The 16,589-nt window shown below is 52.1% G+C and overlaps 1 protein-coding gene across 3 annotated transcripts in view; it reads left to right on the forward strand.

Annotated features, from left to right (window-relative positions):
• Positions 1-16,589, forward strand: part of WHRN (whirlin) — a 51,116-nt gene that overhangs the window by 16,363 nt on the left and 18,164 nt on the right. For all 3 annotated transcript variants that reach the window (XM_032708039.1, XM_032708040.1, XM_032708041.1), the window contains exon 3: positions 7,529-7,654. In XM_032708039.1, coding sequence (XP_032563930.1) covers positions 7,529-7,654 — 126 coding nt within the window. The remainder of the gene's footprint in view (positions 1-7,528; positions 7,655-16,589) is intronic.

Below are 16,589 nucleotides of genomic sequence, written 5' to 3' on the forward strand. Positions count from 1 at the left end.
GAGAGGGATCAGCCCTTGGAATGGGCTGCCCAGGGAGGGGGTGGAGTGCCCGTCCCTGGAGGTGTTTGAGCAGAGCCTGGATGTGGCATCAGTGCCATGGTCTGGGTGACAAGGTGGGGTTGGGTCACAGGTTGGACTCCATGATCTCAGAGGTCTTTTCCAACCCAGTTGATTCTGTGATTTCTGTGAAAATTAACCCACCTGAACTTGGCAAGTGTTAATTAGTGTTGCCTAATCTGCTTTGGGAGGGAATGAAGCCAAGTTGAATGAAGGCCACATTGAACTTCGAAGAGCACCCACACTGGGCTTGGCTGCTCTTGGTACCCTCTGGGTGCCCTCACTGCCATGGTGGGAGGGGGTCCAGCTCCAGGTCCCCCCCAGTGGCACCATTCCAGGTGAGCCAGGCTGCAGGACCTTGGCTCACAGCTTGTTCTGAGCTGTGCTGCCCTGGTGCCATTGCTGTGATACCCCTGCACTCACAGAGCCCTGGGCAGGTCTACCAGCCTTGGCTGTGCTGCCCACTTGTTTTGGTGCAACCAGCTCGTGGCCTGCTGGCTTCAGCACCAGGTGTGAGGAAAGGCTCTTCCAAAATCTCAGCTTGTCCTTCTGGTCCTTGGTGCTGCTTCACACGGTCAGAAGGCCCTTTGCTTTTTCCACAGAATCCCAGAATGGTTTGCGTTGGAAAGGACCTTAAAGCTCATCTCATCCCACCCCCTGCCATGGGCAGGGACACCTTCTACTAGCTCAGGTTGCTACAAGCCCCATCCAACCTGGCCTTGGACACTTCCAGGGATGGGGCAGCCACAGCTTCTCTGGGCAACCTGTGCCAGGGCCTCCCCACCCTCCCAGAGAAGAATTCCTTCCCAATATCTAATCTAATCCTACTCTCTTTGAATTTGAAGCCATTCCCCCTTGTCCTGTCATTCCAGGCCCTTGCAAACAGTCTCTCTCCATCTTTCTTGTTGGCTCCTTCATGTCCTAGAAGGCCACAATTAGGTCCTCCAGGCTGAACAATCCCAATTCCCTCAGCTTCTCCTCATGGCAGAGCTGCTCCATCCCTCTGATCAACTTCTTCCCTTCTGGCTGTTCAGGGGATCTGGGGAGTTGCTGGTGGGCTGTCAGCTGTTGGATGGCTTGGCTTTCACCACCCTCTTCCAGACAGTGGATCTGGGCCAGAATCCAGCTGGAACCTGGCTGAGCTCTGAGCTGCTCTGTGGGGGTGAGCAGGAGGGGTGTGCTGAGACCTGGGCCAGGTATTCGCTGTAGACCTGACCTAACGTGGATGATGCCGTGAGAAGGCACAAGAAGGGATGTGAGAGGGGACTGGAGAGCTGAGGGAGGTGCTGGCAGGGACAACCTGCGGCCGTGCAAGTGGTTACAGATCTTTCTGCTCCCATGTCTGTGCTGGGTGTGGCAGATGACCACGTTTCCCAAGCTTTTCCTGCACTACAACAACAGAAGAGCAACAAGGCTGGTGAAGGGACTGGAGCACAAGTGCTGTGAGGAGAGGCTGAGGGAGCTGGGGGGGCTCAGCCTGGAGAAGAGGAGGCTCAGGGGAGACCTCCTCACTCTCTGCAACTCCCTGACAGGAGGGGGGAGCCGGGGGGGGGTTGGTCTCTTTTCCCAGGCAACCATCAGCAGGACAAGAGGGCTCGGTCTTGAGCTGTGCCAGGGGAGGTTTAGGTTGGGTATTAGAAAGAATTTCTTTCCAGAGAGGGTGCTCAGCCATTGGAATGGGCTGCCCAGGGAAGTGGTGGATTCTCCATCCCTGGAGGTGTTTAAGGACAGACTGGATGTGGCATCAGTGCCATGGGCTGGGAACCACGGTGGGGTTGGATCAAGGGTTGGACTGGATGATCTCAGAGGTCCCTTCCAACCCAGCTGATTCTGTGATTCTGTGATACAGGGCAGCCTTCCCTGTAGTCCTAACTGATGGATCCAATGTTTTACCAGAGCCCTGTGCCCATCCTCCCCACAGGTGAAGTAACCAGTGGTGGTGGTCAGTGGTAAGTGTGAAATGGAGGGTTGGGAGCAGGACAAAGCTCTGGAGCCACATGTCTCCAGGCCAGGCACAGCAGCAGGGCAGTCCCCAGCACCATCCCAACACAGGATGGCACCTGCCTGCTGGAAAGCTGGGACCTGCTTCCCGTGGTCACCTTCTGCCTCACAGCACTTGGATCTTTGTCATCTGTCCAGGCTTGAGGCTGTTTGGATTTGTCACAGCAGCAAAGGGCCGTTTGTGCTGTGAATTGTCATTGATGGACTTCTGGAATCAACAGCTTATTTCGTTAAAAGCACTTTGGAAACCCTCAGACAGCAAAAAAACCCTCGTAGGTGCTGCTGAGCTGGGAGGAAGATGAAGTGTGCAAAACGCTCTGCCAGTGTTGGACTGTGAATTCTCTGAGAAGCACCATTCCATCAGCTGAATTGCTACTCTAATGTGCTTATTGCCAGGGGAGCTGCTTATTCCTTCAAGCTTTTGGTGCAGCAAAAGTAAGAAAATATATATAAAGAAGAGAGTGTGAACATCTCCTTGCCGTCAGGCAGTTCTGTACCCAGAACTAGCTGTAATTATTATTAAAAAAAAAAAATAAATCTGTGATAATATTGTGTGCTTTGAATGTTTGAGGCCCTAATGGTGACTACTTGAGCATGAAGGATAAGAGAGGCAGGAGAGAGGAGGAAGGATTTCTGTCTATTAGTTTGTAATGGCATTTTCAGTGTGAAGTGTGAAGCTCCCCACGTCTCTCACTGTTTGCTTGCTCTGACCTTGCTGGGGTTTGATTTTGTTTACAGCTTTGAGTGCATCCAGTGTGTGTGGGGGGTGGATAGTTCCCTGTGTTATTGGAATATGTGATGTGAGCCACTGGTCCCCCCAGTGCCCAGGCCTGGAATCACAGAATGATTTGGGTTGAAGGGACCTTTAAAGCCCCTCTAAACCCCCTGCAGTGAGCAGGGGCACCTTCAGCTCCACCAGGTTGCTCAGAGCCTCATCCAACCTGAGCTTGGATGTTTCCAGGGATGGGACATCCTGCCTTGAGGGATCTGTAGCACTGTTCCAGCAGACTGACCCCAAAATACCCCTTGGGTCAGAGCTCAGCCCACCTCACCCCGTGCTGGTGGGCAGCATCTCCTTGTTCCTTCGGGTGAAAAAGCACCCAAAAGTGGTAACTGTTGCATGAGCCAAGCCCTGCCTGGCAGGGAGGCAGCATTGGGCTCAACATCAGCCTGGCCAGGAGCTGGGCTGAGGCTTGGGGTGAGGAAAGGACTTGGTTTGGGGACTGTCCCTGTGCTCTGAGTGTCCCCTCTCTGCCCTGGGAGGTGCTCACTGTCCCCACTTGTGCTGTGGCCGTGCTGATGTAACACATATTAAACCCCTTGGAGGTGGTGCCCAAGCCCTGGCGTGGCTTTACCAAGCCTGCCCTGGGCAGGGGGGTGATGTTGGGCCAGCTCTGATGGATTTGGCACCCCCAGAGCTGTGGCTGCTGCTCCCAGCACTCAGTTAATGGCTCATGAGCTGGCTCTGCCTTCCCTCACTCCTGTGTTTGCAGGATGTCTAGACACAAACCTGTGGGGTTTCCTTGGGAAGCAGGAGGAGGACAAGCCCTGGGAGCCTCCTGAAATGTTGTTTTTGTTTGTGTGGTGGCAGTAATGGCACAGAAATAGCTGCCAGCATGGGTGAAACCTCCTCAGCCACGCTCGTGTGCCGAGTCCTGCTGGGGCCAAGTAATTCGTGTCTGAAAGAGCTTTTTTTTCTAATGATAAAATCGAGTCTGTCAACAGGTAATTTCATAAACCCAGAGAGAAGGAATCCTGGGCAAGAATCAGCTCGGAGCAAATGCTTTATTAATGGTGGTGGTTTTTTTCCCTTCATTTCCTACTCCGGGAGGCAGCAGATGTTTCAGCATTGAAATTGAAATTAAAATTGTGACCTTGATCTTCCAAATGCTTCTGTGTGGCACGAGCAGGAGTAGCCTGGGGCTGGGCACAGCCTTGGAATGGCACAGGGGAGGAGGTGGGCACTGCACAGTGTCAGTGCTGCCTGGGAATACCCAGCAAGGGGTGGGGGGTGACCTTGCCTGGATGTTACTTTGCCTCCAGTGCTTAAAGGGTCTCCAAGAGAGCTGGAGAGAGACTTTTTACAAGGACATGGAGTGATTGGACAAGAGGGAATGGCTTTAAGCTGAAAGAGGGTAGAATTAGATGGATATTGGGAAAGAATTCTTGGCTGTGAGGGTGGTGAGGCCCTGGCCCAGGTTGCCCAGAGAAGCTGTGGCTGCCCCTGTATCCCTGGAAGTGTCCAAGGCCAGGTTGGACAGGGCTTGGAGCAACCTGGGCTAGTGGAAGGTGTCCCTGCCCATGGCAGAGATGATCTTTAAGATCCCTTCCAACCCAAACCAGTTTTGGATTATGATATCCTCAGTTTCCCCCGTGGAATAGCTGCCCTTGCTTGCTGCCTGGTTTAGGATGGTGTCAGGACAGCTGTGGATTTGCAGCTCAGATTGATCCCAGCTTTCCCTGATTGTAGCCCTGGAGGGATGTTGCAGCTCCTCACCCCGAGTGAGCTGCAGCCTGGCTGTGGAACAGGGAGGAGGGAGGAAGCATGAAGTGGAAATGGAACCTCAGTGCTTTCTTCTGGGGCAGGACTTGGCACAGAAGTGTTTATCACATACCTACAAACCTGAGTGGAAAAGCCCAAGCAGCAGGGCTTGATCCAGGGAATGCCATGCTGAGGGTCTGTTCCCGGTGGGGCCCTGGGTCAGCACTTTCCACCGTGGCAGGATGGATGGTGGGAACCACTGGGAACATCAGTCTGGTCCCAGGACACAGGTTTAACTCTCTCCTTGGACAGCTCAGCTGGGCTTGTGCTTCAGTGTCACCTCCAGCGGGGTGTGGAGTGGGCTCATGGCACAGGGAGGTGCCCTCGGTGGTGGGTGAGGATGATGCTGTGCTTGGGGCACCCTCCTGACACCACCTCTGCTTGGAGCCCATCCCTGGAGACCGAATCCCTTGGGAAACTGTGTGCAAAACAGTCCCCTCTGATCCCTAAGCCCTTAACATGGGGTGGCTCAGCCTTCCCTTCATCCCTTCATCCCGGCAATCAGCTTATCCCTCCTCCTCCTCTTTAGCCTGACCCAGCCGAGCCCCCTGCCTGCCAGCAACTCCCTCCACGTCCCAGCTATTCCCGAATCCCGCCGTTTATCACCGAGCTGGACGCTCCAAGCGCCGATTTCCCCGGCCCCTGCTGCTGCCTCGCTTTTCCCGGCAGTTCCCACCGCGCTGCCTCGGGGCTTGCCCGGGGAGCCACGGCCATTAAGCTGATTAAGAAACGCAATTAAGCCCTGAACAGCCCAACTTGCTGGGGCTGCCAGCAGCGAGGTGGTTTTCAGCAGTGCTTAGGTTTCTCCACACGGCTTGGAAGAGGCTTTCAGCCCTTCATGGCTTGGGGTTGTATCCCTTGCTTTCCGCTCCTGGCAGCCCAGGTTTTCCCTGGAAGCCCAGGTTTTCCCTGGAAGGCCAGGTTTTCCCTGGAATAGGTGTAAACAAACCAGCTCACCTGACAGCACCTCAGGTGGCGAGGGAGTATCTCTTACTCCATCCATGTGGGAGAGCAGCTTCTCAGCTTACCAGCTCGTTGGGATAGGGTTAAAGGGAGATGGAAATGTCTGGATACCCCTCCCGTTGCCAATTCTGGTTGTATGTGCTGTTCAGGGACCTGCAGAGAGGGTTTTATCATTCCCAGTCTATTTTGACTTGATCTGTGACTCCATGCACTCTGCTACTTCCATTTTTTCCCCAGTATTAGGGATTTTTGAGAAGTTTGGCCCACGGTGGGGTGAAGAAGTTAGAGAAGGGAAACCCTAAATGTCATTAGACAGACTGGGAGAAAACAGGACTTCAGAAAAGCTGAATATTTTTCTGGCTTTAAAGAAACACTGAGTGGAGTGTTCTGTGGTGCAGAGCAGTGTTTCCATGTGAAGAGAGAGCTGAACTGCCCTTGGTTTCGACAGGTCTGTTGGGTGGGTTCAGTGCCCAGCAGCCTCTCCAGCCTGGCATGAAGGGTCTCTGTATAAAGCCTCAAGTAGTTTCCAGCACTTTCTGCACCTTAAATGAGGGGAAGGACTAACCCAGGAGGTTTGTGCAGCCCTAGAGAAGGGTGCTGGTGTGAGGAGTTAATGTCTTTACAGTTCTCATCTCCAGCCATTCCTGGAGTGTGGATATGCACGAGGAGCTGCTTTGCATCCATCTCATTAAGTACAAAATTTGGAGGCTCAGGTACATTTGTGTCCTGCTGCTGATTTCTGATTTTCACCAAGGTAGAAAATGGGTTTTCAATACCAGCCACTCTAAGGCTGGGCTGAATTCCCCGTGTGACGCCGTGTCCTCTGGAAAGGTGGATTAATTAGTGACTCAAAGCTGGAAATTACTTTTCCATCCAGGTAAATGTGCAAGATTTCGGTTTGACTGCAGCGAAGGGTTTTAAATATAAAAGCCCTTCACAAACAGCCTGTTTCTGGTTGTTTCTATCAGTGTGAAACACATTTTGGCCTTTCTCATTTGTTTTTATTCCTGCTGTCTACTTTTCTCCAGGAGTGACTTAAAACTTGGGACCAAAGCAAAAGAAAAAACCCCTGGAGTTATTAATTTAGGAGGTGTCATGCAGTGAGTGAACAAAGGCCATTTTAAATTGAGAGTCCTCCAGGGAGCTGAACACAGATTTGCTCATGCACTCTAAATTCTCACCTGAACATCCCCATATTTTCAGAGGAGGAGAAGGTGGAGGGAGGCAGATGGAAGCTGGCTGATGGCTCGAGTGTGCTGTGCAAATCAGCATCTGGTGGGGAGAACATCTGTCCAGGTGCTGTGGGGTTGTGGAAAATCAGCCTGTCAGGTTGTGGGAAATGTTAAATGTCTTTTGCAAAATACCTCTGGCTGGAAAACTTGTCCTGGTGTTATTAATTAGAGCTAATCAGGCACAGGAGCCCCTTGGCATCTTTGGGGTTTGCCTTGTGGCTTGTTCTCCATATCCTTTCCCAAGGGGAGAGTGCCTGGAGTGGCCCCTCACAGCCAAAGAAGTGCCAAGGGCTGATTCCCAGTGTGGATGGAGTGGGCTCATTGCTCTGTAATCACATGTTTGCACAGGGCATGGGATTCCAGAGAGGGGATTCACAGCCAGTGCTGGCTGGCACCTCTCCTTTGGTGCCCCTGGGGCTCTGGGGGCTGCTCTCAGCTCAGTCTCTACCCCAGAGATGCCCCTGTGAAGGGAGAGAGTGGAAAATGCCATGGATCAGCTCTGCCCCTGGTTCATGGCTGAACTCCACCCAGGCCACATGTGCTGAACCCTCCCAGTGCTCCAGAGCTGGATTTTCCTCTGGTGTTCCCCAGTGCCTCCTCAGTCCCTCAGGAGCTGCCCTCTCCCACCCAGGGACAGGGTGAGGGCGCAGCTCCCTGTTCCACCTGTGTGTCCCACCTCTCCTTTGGGCTGCACTCAGACACCACATCACTGACTGTTCCCATTCCTCTGCAGGTGAACCTGGTCCTGAACGAAGGGAAATCCCTGGGCCTCATGATCCGAGGAGGGGCTGAGTATTCCCTGGGCATCTACATCACCGGGGTGGACAAAGGCTCCGAGGCAGAGAGCACTGGCCTGAAGGTGAGAGTGACCCCAGAGTGGGCTGGGGGGGAGCTGGAGCTGCACATTTGGTGGCTGCAGGGCCAGGTCAGCCCATCCCTGCTGCTCTTCCTACCTCTTTCCCCCAGCCAAGCTCAGCTCTTAATGGGCAGGTGAGTGTTGCATTTCTGAGGTGGCTTTTCAGGGCAGGTTCTTGGGGTGTTTTGGACCTGAGCCTGGAGAGAGCAAGGTGCTGGTGCAGGGAGAAATGCAGCCTTACCACTCCTGGGTGGGTGGTACTTGCCTTCTGCCTTACATCTGATTTCTCCCCTTTGACACAGCCCGGGGATGTTTTTGGTGTGCAGCAAAAACCTGGCAGGTGAATCACAGACTAGCTGGGGTTGGAAGGGACCTCTGGAGATCATCCAGGCAGGGTCACCCAGAGCAGGTGACACAGGAACACATCCAGGTGGGTTTGGGATGTCTCCAGAGAGGGAGACTCCAGGCCCACCCTGGGCAGCTGTTCCAGGCTCTGACACCTCCATGGAAAGAAGTTCTTCCTCATGTTGAGGTGGAACTTGTATTTGAATTTGTGGCCATTGCTCCTCGTCCTGTCACTGGGCACCACTGAAAAGGGACTGCCACCCTGTGGAGATATTTTTGTGCATTGATGAGATCCCTTCTCAGTCTTCTCTTCTCCAGACTAACCAGGCCCGGCTACCACAGTCTCTGCTCACAGGAAAGTCACTCTCACCTCCCTGAGCTGGCAGGGCAGAGTTTTCTATTAAAGATCCTGATCCTGTACCCTTTTCCTGCATCTTCCATGCAAAGCCGTTATGTTTGGAGCCAGTGCTGGGCACAAGGTGCTCTCAACCTGCCTGAGGGCACGTGTTTGGAGGCCAGTTCACTGTGGTGGGAGCAGGTGTGTGCAGGTTTCCTCCTGCAGCACTGGCATCTGCAGGGATCATGTCTTAACAAGCAGAACCAGCGGGATCACCCTCGGGATGGAGCTGATCCATCAGCAGCCCAACTTGGCGTGACCTCCAGCTGCATCAGGCTCCTTCCACTGTCAAACAGGTCCCTAAGGGATGCTCTGGGGTTTGGCTGGGCCCTGGTCCAGGGTTGGCTGCAGGTTTGCTGCAGATCTCTGGTAAAGGGAGATCCTGCACCTCGTTCATCCCACCACGAACACACCCAGCACCTCCGAGCTCCTCCAGCCTTCCTGCTGTGCCAGAACAGGATGGGACATCCTGGGATCACAGCTGCTCCTGGAAGGTACATTTGGGGTTAAAATTTTGTATTTCCTAGGGCATTGACCAGTTAAATAAGTTGAAAGGGAGCCACTGGTGTATCTCTGTGCCACTCAGGAATGGGGCACATTTGAAACTCAAGCTCCTCAGGCTGTAAAATTTTACTTCACTCAGGCTTTCTTTTCCAGTGTGTTTTTTCTCTCTAAATGACCCAGTTCCCTGCAATCACATCATGCCCTTTTGGCTTCCTCCAGTGCAATCCCATGGGCCCTGAGAGTCAGTTCTTTCCCTGCTCCTTGTTGTCAGTCAAAACCTGCTGATGTTAAACTCTGTAATGTTCTCTCAATCCCCTGAAATGGTGCTGGACTGCTGAGGATCGAGGGGTAATCCACTCTGATCCCCTCTCTGTATTGTGAAGGGACACATTTTTGGACTCAGTGACCTTAAAGGTCTTTTCCAACCTAAATGATTCCACGGTTCTGTGATGGCTCCATCGATCAGCCCTGGGCAGTTTAGGGCTAAGCCTTCAGTGGCCCCATAAATTCACTTCAATCTGTTAAAGCACCAACTGGGGACAGTCTGGTGGAGAGGGCTGTGATTTGGGCTGGGACAGACATGATCCTGTCCCTCAAATTGCTGTGGCACAAGAAGTTGCATCTAACTGGGCACTGAGGTCACCAGAGTTCCCTTTGCAGCCAAGGAGATGTTTTTGGGGGTAATGCAGCCACTGCTGAAGTTAACTGTGCTCTGCAGGCTCCTGTTTCTCTTTTTTGACACAGAATGAAAATGCTGCACTTGGAGGTTTGGATCAATCCAAGTTTTAATCTCTATCTCGGGTCCTTAGCAGGGAAATGAGGTTTTGACCACTGTGACCTGAGGGGTCACTAGGATGGGGAGCTGTGGGAGCATCCTGGGGAGAGAATGGAGTGTTTCTTAGGCAGCAAGAAGTGAGAGCTGCTGCTGGAAACTCCTTGCAGAGCCTTGGTCTCTCCCAAAGTGTAGGACACTCCTCTGGGCTGGCACCTCCCAGCAGCTGTGCCCATGCTGGATCCCAGGGGTATCAGTGCAAGGTCATGGCCAGAGGCAGCGGGGACAGTGCTCTGGGACACCAGGATTTCAAGATAGATGACAAGAGGCACAGGACAACTTGTTTCTGTTTGGTAGAGCTGGAAGGAGAGGGACTGGCTGGAGCTGCCTCGAGCATTGTGTGGTGACCTTGGTGACACCAGTGTGTGTTCCCTGTGCCTGCTGCTCCTGTGCCAGAGTCAAGCTCCATGTCCTAAAAGAAGCCTGAAAGGCAGAAAAAGAGAAGTTGTATTGTTTTCCTCGGGTTCTTTCAGTTTGATTCATGTTTAACACTTCAGTACTGCTCCAAATCCCTCTTTTTGCCACACGGGGAAAAATTGCTGCTTGCTTCCCTTTCCATCCTCCCACGGTGAGCTCAGCAGGGGTGATGTCACACTGGACACTCACAGGGACACTCACAGCAGCACAACACCTGGCTTTATCCCTCCAGCTCAGCCCATGCCTGCTCAGAAGGCTGGGAATGAGCCACACTCACACTCCGTGGAGGCAACTGGAGCTGTCCCTGCTGTCCCCTGGCCCTGCTGTCCCCGCTCCCACCACCGGGGCTGTTGTTTGCACCCCAAAGCCTCTGCTTATTGATTCTGCACATCTCCCTCCTCGCTGCTCTGTTCTCTGGCAACTGATTTGTGCATTCCTGCTGTGAATGTCAGGCTTTATGTGATTTCAGATCAGCACAGGCGCTCCCCGCCCTGATTTGTGTTTGCCGCGGGCTGTAAATTCAGAGCTGCTCGGGGCTTTGGAGATAAAGAAAGGCCTTTTATGTCCTGCTGTTAGACATGGTTGGGTGTAGATCGTGTCCCCCTGCGCTCCCTACACTGCTCCAGGTGCTGGTGGAAGGGATGTGATACCACAAGGAAGGAAGAACTGGTGGGTAAATGTGGTTTCCAGGGAGTTTGTTGCTCTGTGAAGTAGAAAAACGGGGGGTTTGTTCAATGTGGGCTCAACCCAACCTTGCTGGGTCGATGGGAAGGTTCCTGCCGACTTCCCAAGAGTGGATCCCTCTGTGGGGTTTGCTGCTGTCAGTGAATTTGTTACCAGAGTTGCTTGAGTTGATTCTGATGTGATGTTCAGATTGGATATAAGGGAGAAATTCTTCCCTGTGAGGGTGGGGAGGCCCTGGCACAGGTTGCCCAGAGAAGCTGTGGCTGCCCCATCCCTCCAAGTGTCCAAAACCAGGTTGGAGCAACCTGGGCTAGTGGAAGGTGTCCCAGGCCGTGGCAGGGGTGGGACTGGATGGTCTTTAAGGTCCCTTCCAATCCAAACCAATCTGTGATTCTGCCAGACATTTAATTTATACCTTCTTGTATCTATGGCACCAACTCAGAGAATTTTGAAATGTTCTAATAATAAATAAACTGAACAATTAATTTTTTACATTTCCCTTAAATTTTGATCAAAGGGTAAACAACATGGTACTGAAAACCAGGCCAAAACAAGGAGGTTTTCCCAAGTCCCAGGAGCTAAACTGGCTTTTTTTCTACTCCAGAAGTGGTGCCTTGGCCGTGAGATGTGGGTCCCAGAGGAGCTGATGCTGGTTCAGGTGCTGCTGCTCTGCTCCCTCTGGCTCCATGGCCATGAAAGGCAGAGCAGCAAACAGGCTGGATCGCTGCAGTCAGTCAATAATTAAATATTCATACTCCTGGCCTTGGCCTTCTTTATGTTTATTCATTCATGGAACTCCTGACAATGTGTTCTTTGGGCATGTTTTAAAATATGCTGCCTGGGAGTCAGTTCTCAGACTGAAGAAGTGAGTGTTAGCAGAGGCTGCAGAGCAGGGATGTGAGTCAGTCGTGTTTTGCTTTCAGCTTCTGTCCTTCCTGCCTCCTTGGTGACATTCCCAGCGATGCCATGACCTTGTTCTGGTGGCATCCATGGCTCTTCTCATCCTGATTTCTTCCCTGCTCATTTTTTTTTTCTGGGGGTGTATTTTGTCAGGATTTTTTTCTTTTTTAAGCCGTTTTTGTTTTCTCTCCGTGACCTTTCCATCAGAAAGAGCAGATTTCGGGCACTCACTTCGAACACACAACTCAATATTGAGTTCCCAGCCCAAGGGCTGGGGTGGAGAGAGGCTACAATGATCCATATCTACCCATAGATGAGAGGAGAGGAAAAGAGAGGCTGTAAACAGGAAGAGGTGAATGATTTTACATCCTCAGTGGCTGTCATAGAACAGAGTCGTTTAGGTTGGAGAAGATCTCCAAGATCATCAGGTCCAACTGTTCCCTGAGCACTGCTGAGGCCACCTCTGCCCCACGTCCCCAAGTGCCACATCCACATGACTTTTAAATCCCTCCAGGGATGGGGATTCCATCACTCCCTGGGCAGCTGTGCCAGGGCTGGACAGCCCTTTCCATGAAGAAATTTTCCCAATATCCAACCTGACCCTCCCCTGGCACAGCTTGGGGCCGTGTCCTCTCCTCCTGTCCCTTGTTCCCTGGGAGCAGAGCCTGACACCCCCCCCCAGCTCCCCCCTCCTGTCAGGGACTTGCAGAGCCAGAAGGTCCCCCCTGAGCCTCCTTTTCTCCAGGCTGAGCCCCCCCAGCTCCCTCAGCCTCTCCTGCTGCTCCAGAGCCTTCCCAGCTCCATTCCCTTCCCTGGACACAACTTGATGTCATCTGAGAACTGACTGAGGGTGCACTCGGTCCCCTCATCCCAGAGCTGCCCTTTGAGAGCTGGTTTGTATTTTGAGGTCTGCACATGGACAAAGATACTGAAAAAAAGAAGAGAAGATAAAATAAAAGCCTTGTGGCTCCCTCTGAGTCTGGGGAAGGAGCTGCAGAGTGAGGGATCAGTCAGGAGGTGTGTGGCTGTGGTACCCGAGAGGGAACATTTCTCCTGGAGTGGTCCTTCAAGTGGTGCCACCTTGCTGGGAACAGACGTTGTTTAAATGGCTCCTGTCCTGGAAGACCACCAGAACCCTCCCCACAGCAGGACCACAACCTCTGCCAGCCCCCAGAGACCATTTCCTCTCTTTGTGCTCTCATTCCCATCTGTGTCTGCTTTGTTCCTCCTATTTGTGTTGCAGAGTGGTCAGGAAAAGAACACGTTTTCAGGCAGCACTTGGCACCAATCATTCCCTACCCTGCTCCCAGATCTCTGTGATCCTTCCAACAGGCTGTGTTGGCCTTGTTGGCCATGGATCACCTGCCCTGCCCTGTTTCCCTCCTGGAGAAGCTGAGCACCTCCCTATTTTTCTTATTTAACTTGGTCGATTCCCAGTCGATTCATACTTTTCCCTGCCCGTATTTTTAATTTCTTCAGGTCTGCTTTTGGTAATTATTTGTGCTGGAGGGAGGCTCCTTCTACTTTAGGGGTATCTCCAGTGTAATTTAGCCCCTCTCCAGGCACATTAGTGCCATTAAACAGGACTGGTGCTAATGCCAACCCATTTGGCACCCTATTAGCCCTGGTACTCCCAGCTCAATTTGGTGTCATTTAACATGAACTCATGTTTAAAATCTCTCACCTATTTCTCTGTCTGTGTGACTGAATGTCTCCCAGAGCCTGTTTTGATTATTTTTAAGAGCCTTTAGCTGCTCAGAACCCTTGTCTGAAGCCATTAAGTTTCTCTTGGCTGCACCTCCCTTTCCCACGTCATTCCCTCTGTCTCCACAAGGAGAAGGAGCCAAGCCTGTCATCGAGGTGTGTTATTTCCGAGCTCTGCTTCTCGTCAGGCTCTGTCACCTTTTGCATGTCATGTTCAGCCCCTGCATTTCAGGGTACATTTATCCCTAGGAAATGGGAATAATTCCATTTTCAGAAGTGCTCAAGCACTCAGCACGTCCTGTGTGTCCACCCACCATTAGCTGAGCACAACTGAAAACTTGTTCCTGAAATATCCAGGGCAGTAATTTTCCTGTATTTTATTTTTTTTGTGTGTGTGTCTTATTATTATTACTTCTTTTATTCTGTGCCAGTTTGGAGCTGTGCATACAGCAAATCACTTTTGCCAGGGTCAGCTTTTGTTTTACTGGATGGTTCTTTTTGCATCTCTGCAGTTTTTTGTCACCTTCCCAGTTGTCCTTGACTTTGGGGAGAAAATATAATTATTATCCATGTTAATTAGCAACAAATCCTTTCCAGTTCTAATAGGAGTCTGTGATCAAGATAGGCTGATTTGCAGACATTGGGCTGTCCAGTGATTCCTTTTTATCTGCCCTACACCAGCAATCATTTTTGCAAGGTCTTTTTTTTTGTCCCTGCACGAGGTGCTCAAACTTATCCAAGTATTTTGTGGGTGGTTTTTCCCACCTGGTGTTAATATTCTGGGAGCACCTGGGAGAGGTGGTCATGTGCTGGGCACAGGAGACTAGAGGGATGTGAAGGACATGGAATAAATGTTGAGGAAGTGATGAAGGACAGACACAGAGGGATGAAGTAGCTGGTCCAGGGCCCTTCTGGTCTCCCTGGTGCAACGAGGACTTGCCAGGCTCCTGTTGGGTTCTCTCTTAAAAGGAGAAATTAAAGAAAGGTTATTAAATCTGTGTAACTGTCTTGAAACAAAATAATCATGAAAGTTTAATGCCTGATACAGAAAACTATTAAAGATTCATAATTGCAACAGAACTGTCTAATCAAATTTGGGGGTTTATTGTTTTGGTGCTGCTGTGAGCCCTGTGCTCCTTCTTTTAGCAGGAAAATCCACTCCAGTGGGTTGGCTGATAAATCAGAAAGACCTGAGAGATGATATTTGTTCCACCTGAATGTGTGTTTCTCTTGGCAGTTCAGGCACTTGTATAATTTCCCTTCCCTGTTTTGTTGTTCATCAGCAGTTTTCTGATGGTGGGTTTTAAGCTGACAGAGCTTGAAGGGAGTCTGAGATATTTTGTCGAGTCTGTTTGTTGGGAACGTGGGTTTGTGTTATTCACCCTCCCCTGGGCTCCCTCTCTTCCCGTTTCCCGGTGGCTGTGGATCAGCTTGGCTGGATCAGCTCTGCCCTGGGCTCTCTGTGTGCAGCTGCCTCCCAGAGCTGGCTCTGGGCTGTCTTTCTCTCAAGGCAGGGAAGTTCCACATCCCTATCCCGTGATTTTGGTGGATCTGTGCTCTGCAATCTGCTGGGATGGGTGTGATATCCCAGATCCACAGGCAGTGCAAAGGGCCACCAGTTCTGTGCCCAGAGCTGAGTTGGTGCCATAGATACAGGAGGGTATAAATTAAATGTCTGGCAGAATCACAGATTGGTTTGGGTTGGAAGGGACCTTAAAGACCATCCAGTCCCACCCCTGCCACGGGCAGGGACACCTTCCACTAGCCCAGGTTGCTCCAACCTGGCCTTGGACACTTGGAGGGATGGGGCAGCCACAGCTTCTCTGGGCAGCCTGTGCCAGGGCCTCCCCACCCTCACAGGGAAGAATTTCTCCCTTATATCCAATCTGAACATCACATCAAAACCAACTCAAACAATTCTGGTAGCAAATTCAGTGACAGCAGCAAACCCCACAGAGGGATCCACTCTTGGGAAGTCTTGCCTTCCCACAGGGCGTATCAGAGGATGGGAAGACCAGCCAAGAACAAGTGGCTCCATTTTCAGGACCTGCTGCTTGGAGTGTGTTCCTGGAGCCAGAGCAGGAGCTGCTGCAGGCCCTGTGCCAGCACTGGGGCCGTGCAGGGGCTGTCACAACCCTCCCTCTTCCCCTTGAGCCCCAAGTTGGATCATCCCAGCTCACAGGGTTTGCATCCCTGCTGGGTTGGCCACAGGGCTGTGGGTTTGGCCCTTCCCTACATCATCCCTTGTCTGCTGAGCTGCAGCTGCCCTGTGACAGCAGTCACGGGGACAGCCAGCACAGGGCACTGGCTGACATGTGTGAGGGCAAAACTCAGGGGCTCTGGCAGTGGTGGTGGTGGGGACTGGGCTCTGCCACAGCCCCTGTGATCCACCAGCCCCTCTGTGTGTCACAGAGGAAGGAACTGTCCCCAGAAATTTGGGATGTTCCATATTACTGAGCTCCTCAGCAGAGGAAGGACATGGAGCTGCTGGAGCAAGTCCAGAGGAGGCCCCAGGATGATCAGAGGGCTGGAGCAGCTCTGCTGGGAGGAAAGGCTGGGAGAGTTGGGATTGTTCAGCCTGGAGAGGAGAAGCTTTGGGATTACCTGATTGTGACCTTCCTGTACCTGAAGGGAGCCCATGGATGGAGAGAGACTGTTTCCAAGGGCCTGGAGGGACAGGACAAGGGGCAGTGGCTTCACACTGTGAAGAGAGTATGTTTAGATTAGATTTTGGGAAGAAATCCTTCCCTGTGAGGGTGGGGAGGCCCTGGCACAGGTTGCCCAGAGAAGCTGTGGCTGCCCCTGGATCCCTGGAAGTGTCCAAGGCCAGGTTGGAGCAACCTGGGCTTGGAGCAACCTGGGCTAGTGGAAGGTGTCCCTGCCCATGGCAGGGGGGATGGAACAAGATGATCCTTAAAGTTTCTTCCAACACAAACTGTTCTGTGATTCTATGAAGAATGAGGCAAATCTGCTCAGGTCCCTGGATGGAGCTGAATGTGGAGCTGAGCTCTGCTGTGTCTGGACTTGGTGATCTTAAAGGTCTTTTCCAACCTAAATGACTCCATGGTTCTGTGGTGCTCTTGCTCCAGGTCCTTTTTTCCTATCAGAGCCTCCTTCCAGCCTCCTCTGAACGCTCCTTCTGAGCACCCTCTGTC

This window comes from Chiroxiphia lanceolata, chromosome 21 (assembly GCF_009829145.1).
Source record: "Chiroxiphia lanceolata isolate bChiLan1 chromosome 21, bChiLan1.pri, whole genome shotgun sequence".
In the NCBI taxonomy this organism is placed as follows: Eukaryota; Metazoa; Chordata; class Aves; order Passeriformes; family Pipridae; genus Chiroxiphia; species Chiroxiphia lanceolata.